Source organism: Lichenostomus cassidix, unplaced genomic scaffold (assembly GCF_008360975.1).
Source record: "Lichenostomus cassidix isolate B80296 unplaced genomic scaffold, HeHo_3.0 HiC_scaffold_531, whole genome shotgun sequence".
Taxonomy (NCBI): Eukaryota; Metazoa; Chordata; class Aves; order Passeriformes; family Meliphagidae; genus Lichenostomus; species Lichenostomus cassidix.
In genome coordinates, this window is record NW_028147998.1 from 73,714 (window position 1) to 87,731 (window position 14,018).

Consider the following 14,018-nt stretch of genomic DNA (forward strand, 5'->3'; position numbering starts at 1 on the left):
GGGTTCCTGAACCTCCCCAGTGTGGATTTGGGAGATCCCAAAACTTCCCAATGGGAATTTGGGGTCCCTGGAGCTCCCAAGTGTGGATTTAGGGGATCCCAAAACCCCAAATGTGGATTTGGGGGTCCCGAACTTCCCCAGTGTGGATTTGGGGGATCTCAAAACTTCCCAGATGGATTTGGGGTCCCTGAACCTCCCAAGTGTGGATTTGGGATCCCAAAACCCCAAATGTGGATTTGGGGATCCCAAAACTTCCCAATGGGGATTTGGGATCCTAAAACCCCTCAGTGTGGATTTGGGGTCCCTGGAGCTCCTAAGTGTGGATTTGGGGTCCCAAAACCCCAAATGTGGATTTGGGGTCCCTGAACTTCCCCAGTGTGGATTTGGGGGATCCCAAAACTTCCCAGATGGATTTGGGGTCCCTGAACTTCCCCAGTGTGGATTTGGAGGACCCCAAAACTTCCCAATGGGGATTTGGGGGATCCTAAAACCCCTCAGTGTGGATTTGGGGGATCCCAAAACCCCAAATGTGGATTTGGGGTCCCTGGAGTTCCCCAGTGTGGATCTGGGGGATCCCAAAACCCCAAATATGGATCTGGGGCGCTCCCCGACCCCCCCGTGTGAGTTTTGGGGTGTATTTAGGATCCCCAAACTCCCCCCGACCCCAAAAAAACCACAAACACAACGCTGGGTGCAAAACCGTCGCGATTTCCCGGAGGTTTTGGGGACAAAAAAGGGACAAAAAAGCCACAAAGCCACCCTCGGAAAGGACCCGTCGAGCATTGGGGTGACCCCAAACCCTTCGGGGTGACCCCAAACCCCTCAGGGTGACCCCAAAACCCTCGAGGTGACCCCAAAACCCCTCGAGGTCACCCCAAAACCCTCCCGGGGATGTCACATCAGGTGACAACAGCGCTGCTTCTCCGCCGGCGCCTCCTCGGCCGGAGCGGTCAGGCGGAGCAGGGGTGGCTCCCCGATGTCCCCAAGGATGTCCCCAGTGTCCCCGATGTCCCCAAGGGGGTTTTGGGAGGATTTGGGGTTTTTTTGGGGTTCGTCCGGCCGGCTGCGCTGCGCCTTGGCGGCCGCGCGGTGGCGCTTGAGCTCGGCCAGGGTGTGCGGGTGGCTTTTGTCACCCGAGGAGGTTTGGGGACAGCGAGGGGACAGCGCGGAGCCGTTGCGGTGGGGAGGTGGCTCCGAGGGGGGAGGGGGGGAGAGGTCCTGGGGGGAGAGAAAAGGGGACAGGGGTTGGGGGACACCGAGGGGACACTGGGGACACTGGGGGGGTTTGGCACCGGTCGGTGGAGGGAGCGCCGGTGTCACCCCGATGTCCCCAGTGTCACCGATTCCACCCCAATGTTGCCCCAAATCTCCTCTGGTGTCACTCAAATGACCCAGTGTCACCCCAAATCCACCCCCAGTGACACCCAGTGTCACCCTGATCCCCTCTGATGTCACCAGGGCAATGGGGACCCTCAATCCCAATGTCCCCCAGTGACTCCCAGTGTCACCCCAGTGCCTTCTGGTGTCACCCCAAATCCCCCAGTGACTCCCAGTGTCACCCTGATCCCCTCTGGTGTCCCCCAGTGTCACCCCAATGCCCCGTGATGTCACCCTAATGTCCTCCAGTGACCCCCAGTGTCACCCCAAATCCCCCCCAGTGACCCCTAGTGCCACCCCAGTGTCCCCCGGTGTCACCCCAACATTCCACGGGAAATCCCAGTGTCACCCCCTAGTCACCCCAGTGATTCCCAGTGTCACCCCAATGCCCCCTGGTGTCACCCCAAACCCCACCAGTGACCCCCAGTGTCACCCTGATCCCCTCTGGTGTCACTCCAATGTCCCCCAGTGTCCCCCAGTGTCACCCCAATGCCCTCTGGTGTCACCCCAAACCCCACCAGTGACTCCCAGTGTCACTCCAAATCCCCCCTGATGTCACCTCAACATTCCATGGGGACTCCCAGTGTCACCCCAAATCCCCCCCAGTGACCCCTAGTGCCACCCCAAATTCTCCCGGTGTCACCCCAACATTCCATAGGAAATCCCAGTGTCACCCCCAAGTCACCCCAGTGACTCCCAGTGTCACCCTGACCCCTTTTGGTGTCACCAGGGCCATGGGGACCCTGACCCCAATGTCCCCCAGTGACTCCCAGTGTCACCCCAATGCCCCCCGGTGTCACCCCCAAGTCACCCCAGTGACTCCCAGTGTCACCCCAAATCCCTCCAGTGTCTCCCAGTGTCACCTTGATTCTCCCAGTGACTCCCAGTGTCACCCTGATCCCCTCTGGTGTCAGCCCAACATTCCACAGGAAATCCCAGTGTCACCCCAAGTCCCCCCAGTGACTCCCAGTGTCACCTTGATCCCCTCCCATGTCTCCCAGTGTCACCTCAATGCCCACTGGTGTCACCCCAAACCCCACCAGTGACTCCCAGTGTCACCCTGACCCCTTTTGGTGTCACCAGGGCAATGGGGACCCTCACCCCAATGTCCCCCAGTGACTCCCAGTGTCACCTTGATCCGCTCCAGTGTCCCCCAGTGTCACCTTGATTCTCCCAGTGACTCCCAGTGTCACCCCAATGCCCCCCAGTGTCACCCAGTGTCACCCCAATGCCCCCTGATGTCACCCCAATGTCCTCCAGTGACTCCCAGTGTCACCCTGATCCCCTCCAGTTACTCCCAGTGTCACCTTGATCCCTTTTGGTGTCACCCCAACATTCCATGGGAAATCCCAGTGTCACCCCCAAGTCACCCCAGTGGCTCCCAGTGTCACCCTGACCCCTTTTGGTGTCACCAGGGCCATGGGGACCCTCACCCCAATGTCCCCCAGTGACTCCCAGTGCCACCCTGATCCCCTCCAGTATCTGCCAGTGTCACCCCAATGCCACCTGGTGTCACCCCAAACCCCACCAGTGGCTCCCAGTGTCACCTTGATCCCCTTTGGTGTCACCAGGGCCATGGGGACCCTCACCCCAATGTCCCCCTGTGACTCCCAGTGTCACCCCAGTGCCCCCTGGTGTCACCCCAAACCCCTCCAGTGACTCCCAGTGTCACCTTGATCCTCTCCAGTGTCCCCCAGTGTCACCCTGATCCCCTCTGGTGTCACCCCAAATCCCCTCCAGTGACTCCTAGTGCCACCCGGATCTCCTCCAGTGTCCCCCTGTGTCACCCCGATGCCCCCTGGTGTCACCCCAAACCCCTCCCAGCACCTCCCAGCGCCACCCTCCCCACCCCCCTCCACCTGCCATGTCCCCAAACTGTCCCCAAGCTCACCCCAGCTCCTCCGCTCCTCCTCAGCTCCGCCACCTCCGGCGTCCCCTTGTCGTCGTCCTCGCTGTCCCTTCGTCCCCCGCGCTGCCACACGATGGCCTCGCGCTCGTGTTCCCGCCGGTACAGGCTGGAGCGCTCCGAGACGCTCGTCCTCCTCACCACCTTCCTGAAATTCGGGAATTCCGTCCTCAGAGCCGCCGATGTCACCGTGTCACCGCGGATGTCACCATGTCACCGCGGATGTCACCGTGTCACCACAAGGGGACATTGTGAGGGACTCAGAGCCACCGGAGCCACGGATGTCACCATGTCACCACGGAGGGGACATGGCAGGGGACTCAGAGCCGCCGGATCCGCGGATGTCACCGCGAGGGGACATGGCGGGGGACTCAGAGCCGCCGGATCCGCGGATGTCACCATGTCACCACAAGGGGACATCGTGGGGGACTCAGAGCCACCAAATCCACGGATGTCACCATGAGGGGACATCACAGGGGACTCAGAGCCACCAAATCCGCGGATGTCACCGTGTCACCACGAGGGGACATCATGGGGGACTCAGAACCGCCGCATCTGCGGATGTCACCAGGAGGGGACATCGTGGGGGACTCAGAGCCACCAAATCTGTGGATGTCACCTCTGTGAATGTCACCGGGAGGAGACATCGCGGGGGACTCAGAGCCACCAGATCCACGGATGTCACCGGGAGGGGACATCACAGGGGACTCAGAGCTGCCGAATCCGCGGATGTCACCGTGTCACCACAGAGGGGACATCGCGGGGGACTCAGAGCCACCAAATCTGTGGATGTCACCTCCGCGGTGACATTGTGAGGGACTCAGAGCCACCGGATCCGCGGATGTCACCTCCGCGGACGTCACCAGGAGGGGTCACCATGGGGGACTCAGAGCCGCCAAATTCGCGGATGTCACCGTGTCACCAGGAGGGGACATCGTGGGGGACTCAGAGCCACCAAATCCACGGATGTCACCAAATCCGCAGATATCACCACGAGGGGACATCACAGGAAACTCAGAGCTGCCAAATGTGCGGATGTCACCACGAGGGGACATGGCGGGGGACTCGGAGCCACCAAATTCGCGGATGTCACCTCTGCAGATGTCACCACGAGGGGACATCATGGGGGACTCAGAGCTGCCAAATCCGCGGATGTCACCAGGAGGGGACATCATGGGGGACTCAGAGCCACCAAATCCATGGATGTCACCATGTCACCATGGAGGGGACATCGCGGGGGACTCAGAGCTGCCGAATCCGCAGATGTCACCATGTCACTGCAGAGGGGACATTGTGAGGGACTCAGAGCTGCTGGATCCGCGGATGTCACCAGAAGGGGACATGACGGGGGACTCAGAGCCACCAAATTTGTGGATGTCACTGTCACCGCAGAGGGGACATCACGGGGGACTCAGAGCCACCAAATCTGCGGATGTCACCAGGAGGGGACATCGCGGGGGACTCAGAGCCGCTGGAGCCGCAGATGTCACCAGGAGGGGACATCGCAGGGGACTCAGAGCTGCCAAATCCGCGGATGTCACCGGGAGGGGACATCACAGGGGACTCAGAGCCGCCAAATTCGCGGATGTCACCATGTCACCAGGAGGGGACATTGTGGGGGACTCAGAGCCACTGAATCCGTGGATGTCACCAGGATGGGACATCGTGAAGGACTCAGAGCTGCCGAATCCACGGATGTCACCACGAGGGGACATGGCGGGGGACTCAGAGCCACCAAATCTGTGGATGTCACCTCCGCAGTGACATCGTGTGGGACTCAGAGCCACCGGATCCGCGGATGTCACCTCCGCGGATGTCACCACGAGGGGTCACCATGGGGGACTCAGAGCCGCCAAATTCGCGGATGTCACCGTGTCACCAGGATGGGACATCGTGAGGGACTCAGAGCCACCAAATCCACGGATGTCACCAAATCCGCAGATATCACCACGAGGGGACATCACAGGAAACTCAGAGCTGCCAAATCTGCAGATGTCACCACGAGGGGACATGGCGGGGGACTCGGAGCCACCAAATTCGCGGATGTCACCTCTGCAGATGTCACCACGAGGGGACATCATGGGGGACTCAGAGCTGCCAAATCCGCGGATGTCACCAGGAGGGGACATCACGGGGGACTCAGAGCCACCGGATCCGCGGATGTCACCTCCGCGGATGTCACCACGAGGGGACATCATGGGGGACTCAGAGCCACCAAATCCATGGATGTCACCGTGTCACCATGGAGGGGACATCGCGGGGGACTCAGAACCGCCGCATCTGCAGATGTCACCAGGAGGGGACATCGTGGGGGACTCAGAGCCACCAAATCTGCGGATGTCACCAGGAGGGGACATCGCGGGGAACTCAGAGCCGCCGGAGCCGCAGATGTCACCGTGGAGGGGACGTGGCGGGGGACTCAGAGCCACCAAATCCGCGGATGTCAACATGAGGGGACATCATGGGGGACTCAGAGCCACCAAATCTGTGGATGTCACCTCTGTGAATGCCACCGGGAGGGGACATCGCGGGGCACTCAGAGCCGCCAAATTTGCAGGTGTCACCAGGAGGGGACATCGCGGGGGACTCAGAGCCACCGAATCCGCAGATGTCACCACGAGGGGACATCACAGGGGACTCAGAGCTGCCAAATCCGCGGATGTCACCTCCGCAGATGTCGCCATGAGGGGACATCGCGGGGGACTCAGAGCCACCGAATCTGCGGATGTCACCTCCACGGTGACATAATGAGGGACTCAGACCTGCCTAACCCGCAGATGTCACCGTGTCACCGCGAGGGGACACGGCGTGGGACTCACCCGCGGCTGCCGGCGCTGGAGGTGCGGCGCTGCAGAGGGGATTTGTGCTTCTCCTGGGATTTCTGCACGGCGGCGTGTTTGTGCTTCAGCTCCAGCAGCTTGGCGCGCACCTCGTCGTCCCCGCAGACGTCTGGGGTGGCATTGTCACTTAGTGTCACGCGGGTGGCACTGAATTTGTAGCGTTTGGCCAGAAAAACCTGCCCTGAGGGGCTCAGAATCCATCCCGTTCATTCCAAAAAACTCTCCCATTTATCCCAAAAAACCCACCAAGGTGTGTCTCAGAATCCCTCCTGTTCATCCCAAAAAACTCTCCCATTTATCCCAAAAAATCCTCCCATTTATCCCAAAAAATCTTCCCATTTATCCCGAAAATCCCACCTAGGGGGAATCTCAGAATCCTTCCTGTTCATCCCAAAAAACTCTCCCATTTATCCCAAAAAACTCTCCCATTTATCCCAAAAAATCATCCCATTTATCCCGAAAATCCCACCTGGAAGGAATCTCAGAATCCTTCCTGTTCATCCCGAAAAACCCACCCAGGGACATCTGGGAATCCCTCCCATTTATCCCAAAAAACCCTCCTGTTCATCCCAAAAAACCCACCCAGGTGTGTCTCAGAATCCCTCCTGTTCATCCCAAAAAACTCTCCCATTTATCCCAAAAAACTCTCCCATTTATCCCAAAAAACTCTCCCATTTATCCCAAAAAATTCTCCCATTTATCTCAAAAAACCCTCCCATTAATCCCAAAAAATCCCACCTGGGGGGAATCTCAGAATCCTTCCTGTTTATCCCAAAAAACCCACGCAGAGGTGTCTGGGAATCCCTCCTGTTTATCCCAAAAATCTCTCACATTTATCCCAAAAAATCCACCCAGGGGCATCTGGGAATCCCTCCTGTTCATCCTGAAAAACCTTCCTGTTTATCCCAAAAAATCCTCCCCTTTATCCCAAGAAACCCTCCTTTTTATCCCAAAAACCTCTCCCGTTTATCCCAAAAAACCTTCCTGTTTATGCCAAAAAACCTTCCTGTTTATCCCAAAAAATCCTCCCATTAATCCCAAAAAACCCTCCTGTTTATCCCAAAAAATCCTCCCATTTATCCCAAAAACTCCTCCTGTTTATCCCAAAAAACTCTCACATTTATCCCAAAAAATTCTCCCATTTATCCAAAAAAATTCTCCCATTTATCCCAAAAAATCCTCCCATTTATCCAAAAAAATCCTCCCGCTCATCCCAAAAACCCCTCCCATTTATCCCAAAAACCCCTCCCATTTATCCCAAAAACCCCTCCCATTTATCCCAAAAAAACCCTCCCATTTATCCCAAAAAACCTTCCTGTTTATCCCAAAAACCACCTCCCGTTTATCCCTAAAAACTCTACCATTTATCCTAAAAAACCTTCCTGTTTATCCCAAAAAATCACTCCCATTTATCCCAAAAACCCTCCAATTCATCCCAAAAAATCCTCCCATTTATCCCAAAAAACCCTCCTGTTTATCCTGAAAACTCCTCCCGTTTATCCCAAAAAATCCTCCCATTTATCCCAAAAATCCCTCCCGTTTATCCCAAAAACCCCTCCCATTTATCCCAAAAACCCCTCCCATTTATCCCAAAAAAACCCTCCCATTTATCCCAAAAAACCTTCCTGTTTATCCCAAAAAACCTTCCTATTTATCCCAAAAAATCCTCCCGTTTTTCCCAAAAAATCCTCCCATTTATCCCAAAAACCCCTCCTGTTTATCCCAAAAATCCCTCCCATTTATCCCAAAAAACCCTCCCGTTTATGCCAAAAAATCCTCCTGTTTATCCCAAAAAATCCTCCCATTTATCCCAAAAAACCCTCCCATTTATCCCAAAAATCCCACCCAGGGGCGTCTCGTCCAGCAGGGATTTGGCGGTGAGGTCGGCGCCGTGAGCCACCAGCAGCTCCACCAGCGGCACCTGGCGGGAAAAAAACCGCTAGAAAACCGGGAAAAAAAGCGGGAAAAAAGCGGGACGGGGATGTCCCCACGGCGCAGGTGACACACCTGTCCCCAACAGGCGGCGGCGTGGAGCGGCTGCCACCCGTCCTCGTCCCGGCAATCGGTGCTGGCGCGGTGCTCCAGCAGCAGCTCCGCCGCTTCCAGGTATCCGTTGGCGGCCGCCACGTGGAGCTGCGGGGAATGACCGGAATGATGTCACCATTGTCACCATTTGGGGACGAGCCCAGCCTCGGTGGCGGCGCTGTCACCTACCAAGGTGGCTCCGTGTCCCCGCGGAGTGTCCAGGTCGGCTCCGGCGTGGAGCAGCTCGCGGATTTCCCGGAGCATGGAGCGCTCGGTGGCGGCGCGGGCGTCCTCGATGCGCTCCTGGGTGATCCCTGCGGAGGGGACAGAGTGACAAAGGGATTGGGGTGACACTGGGAGCCACTGGGGTGACACTAGGATTTCCTGTGGAATGTTGGGGTGACACTAGAGTGGATCAGGGTGACACTGGGAGTCACTGGAGGGGATTTAGGGTGACACCAGGGGGCATTGGGGTGACACCAGGGGGCACTGGGGTGACACTGGGGACACTGGGGGGGATCAGGGTGACACTGGGAGCCACTGGGGGGACTTGGGGGTGACACTGGGATTTCCTGTGGAATGTTGGGGTGACACTAGGGGGCACTGGGGTGACACTGGGTGTCACTGGGGGGACTTGGGGGTGACACTGGGATTTCCCATGGAATGTTGGGGTGACACCAGAGGGCATTGGGGTGACACTGGGGACACTGGGGGGGATCAGGGTGACACTGGGAGTCACTGGGGGGACTTGGGGGTGACACTGGGATTTCCCATGGAATGTTGGGGTGACACTAGAGTGGATCAGAGTGACACTGGGAGTCACTGGAGGGGATTTGGGGTGACACCAGGGGGCACTGGGGTGACACTGGGAGTCACTGGGGGACATTGGGGTGAGGGTCCCCATGGCCCTGGTGACACCAAAAGGGATCAGGGTGACACTGGGGTGTCACTGGTGGGGTTTGGGGCGACACCAGGGACATTGGGATGACACTGGGTGACATTGGAGGGGATCGAGGTGACACTGGGAGTCACTGGTGGGGATTGGGGTGACACCAGGGGGCATTTGACATCAGGGGGCAGCGATCGGTGACAAAGCGACGCCAGAATTGTCACCAAGATCCCAAATGTCACCCCCGGGGGCCTCACCTCGCTCGGCCATGGCGCTTTCCAGGCAATCCAAGGTGGCCTCGTCCTCGCAGAGGTCGTACGGCATGTTCCCGTCGGAATTCACCGCCAGCAGGTCGGCGCCGCTGTGCCGGGGACAATTCCGGGGTCAGGGCCTCCGGGATGTCCCCAAATCCCAAATCCCCGTCCCCTGGACGTTCCCGAGGTACCGTTGGATGAGCAGCTGGACCAGGCTGAGGTGGCCGCAGGTGGCGGCGGCGTGGAGAGGAGTCCAGAGCTCCGTGTCGCGGGCGTTGACGTCGGCGCCGGAATCCAGGAGCAGCTGGACCACCGGGATGGAGTCGTCGATGCAGCACTGGGAATGGTGGGAATGGGATTGGGAATGGGATTGGGAATGGTGGGAATGGGATTGGGAATGGGATTGGGAATGGGATGGAGAGGGAAATGGGGTGGGATTGCATGGACCAGGAGCTCCTGGACCATCGGGATGGAGTTGTTGATGCAGCACTGGGAATGGTGGGAATGGTGGGAATGGGATTGGGATGGGAATGGTGGGATTGGGAATGGAATGGAATGGGATGGGATGGGATAGAATGGAGGGGGAAATGGGGTGGGATTTCATGGACCAGGAGCAGCTAGACCACCGGGATGGAGTTGTTGATGCAGCACTGGGAATGGGGAATGATGGGAATGGTGGGAATGGGATGGGGAATGGGATGGGGAATGGGATTGGGATTGGGATTGGGATTGGGAATGGGATTGGGAATGGGATGGGATTGGGAATGGGATTGGGAATGGGATGGAGGGGGAAATGGGGTGGGATTTCATGGACCAGGAGCTGCTGGACCATTGGGATGGAGTTGGAGTTGTCGATGCAGCACTGGGAATGGGGAATGATGGGAATGGGATTGGGATGGGAATGGTGGGATTGGGATTGGGATTGGAATGGGATTGGGATGGGATGGAGGAGGGGATGGGATGGGATTTCATGGACCAGGAGCACCTTAGCCACCGGGATGGAGCTGTTGATGCAGCACTGGGAATGGTGGGAATGATGGGAATGGGATTGGGAATGGGATGGTCTTTGAGGTGTTGGTGATTAATGGGATGGGAAGGATGGGAGAGATGGGATATTGGGATTTGGGATCAACGGATGGAGATAGGAAGGGAAGGACCTGAGACATTGGGATCTGGGATCACCAGTTAATGGGATGGGAAGAACCTGGATCTGGGATCGACAGAGATGGGAAAGGAAGGATCTGAGACATCGGGATCTGGGATCACCAGATGGAGACGGCATGGAAAAGACCCAAATTTGGGACACCGGAACCAGTTAATGGGATAAAAACCAGCTGGATCCATCAGGATCTGGGATCAGGGGAAGGACCCGGCTCCGGGATTTGGGATCACCGTCCGGAGCCGGGATGGAGGGCAGGAATTCCGGGAATACCTGGTGCAGCGCCGTGAGTCCGTCCTCGTTGGACAGGTCGGGGCTGATCCCACTCTCCAGGAACTGCCGGACTGGGAAGGAATGGGATGGGAATTCCAGGTGCTGCCAGCGCCACCGGGAATCCCAATGGTGCTGCCGAGGATCCCAATGACATTTCCAGGGATCCCAATGGGACCATGGAATATCCCAGTGGCAATTCCAAGGATCCCAATGGCATTGCCAAGGATTCCAATGGAACCACGGAGCATCCCAATGGGATTTCCAAGGATCCCAATGGCACCATGGACTATCCCAATGACACTTCCAAGGATCCCAATGAGACCATAGAGTATCCCAATGGCAATTCCAAGGATTCCAATGGCAATTCCAAGGATCCCAATGGCAATTTCAAGGATCCCAATGACAATTCCAAGGATTCCATTGGAACCACGGAGCATCCCAATGGCATTTCCAAGGATCCTGATGGCAATTCCAAGGATCCCAATGGGACCAGGGAGTATCCCAATGGCACTTCCAAGGATCCCAATGGGATTTCCAAGGATCCCAGTGGCATTTCCAAGGATCCCAGTGGCACTGCCAAGGATTCCAATGGAACCATGAAGGATCCCAATGGGATTTCCAAGGATCCCAGTGGCATTTCCAAGGATCCCAATGGCACTGCCAAGGATTCCCAATGGAACCACCAAGGATCCCAATGGAAACACCGACTATCCCAATGGCACTTCCAAAGATTCCTATGGCATTCCCAAGGATCCCAGTGGAACCACCAAGGATCCCCATGGCGCTTCCAAAGATCCCAGTGGAACCACAAGCATTCCCAATAGCATTCCCAAAGATTCCGACAGCACCGTAAGCATCCCAATGGCACTGCCAAGGATTCCCATGGAACCACCAAATATCCCAATGGCACTTCCAGGGATTCCCATGGAACCACCAAATATCCCAATGGCACTTCCAGGGATTCCCATGGAACCACCAAATATCCCAATGGCACTTCCAGGGATTCCCATGGAACCACCAAATATCCCAATGGCACTTCCAGGGATTCCCATGGAACCACCAAATATCCCAATGGCACTGCCAGGGATTCCCATGGAACCACCAAACATCCAAGTGGCAATTCCAAGGATCCCAGTGGCGCTTTCAAGGATTCCCACTGGAGCCACCAGGAATCCCAATAGAACCACCAGGAATCCCACTGGAACCACCTGGAATTCCAGTAGAACCACCAGGAATCTCAGTGGCACTTCCCAGAATCCCAATGGAACCACCAGGAATCCCAATGGAACCACCAGGAATCCCACTGGAACCACCAGGAATCCAAGTGGAGCCACTAGGAATCCCAATGGAACCACCAGGAATGCCACTGGAACCACCAGGAATCCCACTGGAACCACCAGGAATTCCAAGGGAACCACCAAGAATCCCAATGAACCACCAGGAATCCCACTGGAACCACCAGGAATTCCAAGGGAACCACCAAGAATCCCAATGAACCACCAGGAATCCCAAGGGAACCACCAGGAATCCCAAGGGAACCACCAGGAATCCCAAGGGAACCACCAGGAATTCCACTGGAACCACCAGGAATTCCAAGGGAACCACCAGGAATCCCACTAGAACCACCAAGAATCCCAACGGAACCACCAGGAATCCCAGTGGAACCACCAGGAATGCCACTGGAACCACCAGGAATCTCACTGGAACCACCAGGAATCCCAAGGGAACCACCGAAAATCCCAAAAATCCCAGCACCATCCCCATCCCTCCAACATCGCCACATTCCCATTCCCACTGCGCCAACACCGAGCACTGCAAAACCTCCATGACACTCCTAAAAAAGCAGGAATTCCCAATAAATTCCCAAGGATATTCCAGGCCAAATCCAGGAATTTTCAGCCCCACCCACCTTCCTCGGCGTCGTGCCGGGCGGCCGCTTCCAGGAGCCGGACGCTGGCCGGGAACGTCACCCGTTTGCCGCGGCTGCCGCTCCTCCTCCTCCTCCTTTTCCGCTCGGCTCCCACCTTCATTCCCGGGATTTCCTTCTCCGCCTGCGCCCATTTCTTCAGCTGCTGGGCTCGGCGTTTCTGGGCGTGCTGGAGCCGCTCCGGAGTGCTGAGCCGGGAAACCGCCGGCATCTCCGCCAGCAGCTCCAGGTGCTCCGCCATGCCGGGGAATTCCTGGGGAAAACCTCGGGAACGAGGGACGGGATCGCCACCAGCATCACCCCCACCTCCGGGCGGGGGTTTATCCCTCTATCCTGGAGGTTTTCCCGGGATCTGGAGATCGGGATGGGAGTTTGGGAAGCATCTCCCCCGTCGCCGGGCGTCGCTTTCAGCGGGTGGGATTCCCGCCGGATCCGAAGGCGCGGGGCGGCGATGCCGGAAAATTCCCGTCAGTTCGATCCCGGGAATTCGTTTCCTGCTTAATTATCCTAAAAACCTTCAGCCTTCCCACCCTCTGGAAGCGTTTCCTGGGCATCCAGCGGCTCCGGGATGGCGGGAAGATCCCGTGGGATCTGTAGGATTCCGGGATGAGCTCGGCCCGGCCGGAATCCTACGGGGGTGGAAAAAAAGGGATTGTTCAATCCAGGGAGAGGCTCTTGCCCAACCCACGGCCGGTTCTCCCGGTTCCCCTAATCCGGGATCGACCTACAATCCACCGGGAATTCCCAACAGCGGCGCAGCCACAGCCCTTGGAACAATTCCAAGGAGGGTTTGGGGTTTTTTTTTTTGGGGGGAAAGAATCGCTTGGAAAGTTGATCCAAGGTGGGGATCGAAAGGGATCCAAGGGCGATCCGGGCAAATTCCAGCTGGGAGCGGAAAAACTGGGAGAGCCTCCACCCCCACGGCCGGCATCGCCCGGCGGGCAGGGCCGGGCAGGACCGGGCAGATTCCGGCAGAGCCGGCGCCCCGGAATTCCCAAACCGGGCTCCGGGATCGCGGCCGCTCCGGCGGGCAAAGTCCAGGAGGGAAAGGGGGGGAAAAAAAAAAAATTCCAGCAGCTTAATCCCGGGGTAAATCCCTTTGGAACGCTGAGGGGGAAGGTTGGGTGGGGGGTTGGAAAATGGGGGATCTGTGGGGTTGATCCTATTGGGATCGCTGGGATAAATCCCATTGGGATCACCGGGATAAATCCCATTGGGATCACCGGGATTGATCCCATTGAGATAAATCCCACCAGGGTGATCCCACAGGGATAAATCCCACCAGAGCTTCTCCAGCCATCCCGGAATTCTGATGGAAAACACAACCGGAATTTTCAATTCCTCCACAATTCCCCAAATCCCCTAAAA

The 14,018-nt window shown here is 57.3% G+C and overlaps 1 protein-coding gene across 2 annotated transcripts; it reads right to left on the reverse strand.

Annotated features, from left to right (window-relative positions):
* Positions 1–687: 687 nt before the first annotated feature.
* LOC146420419 (protein phosphatase 1 regulatory subunit 16A-like) lies at positions 688–13,429 on the reverse strand. Of its 2 annotated transcripts, XM_085048291.1 has the most exons (11): positions 12,633–13,429; positions 10,724–10,794; positions 9,483–9,628; positions 9,295–9,398; positions 8,338–8,462; positions 8,131–8,256; positions 7,969–8,044; positions 6,103–6,232; positions 3,269–3,431; positions 882–1,218; positions 688–841 (listed from the first exon to the last, which is right to left on the reverse strand). In XM_085048291.1, the coding sequence occupies exons 1-10, from the start codon at positions 12,889–12,891 to the stop codon at positions 895–897; spliced, it is 1,524 nt and encodes a 507-aa protein (XP_084904417.1). In that variant the 5' UTR covers positions 12,892–13,429; the 3' UTR covers positions 688–841; positions 882–894. The 2 variants fall into 2 exon arrangements, with proteins under 2 accessions (XP_084904417.1, XP_084904416.1); XM_085048290.1 differs by having other exon boundaries at positions 688–1,218.
* Between the last annotated feature and the right edge of the window lie 589 nt (positions 13,430–14,018).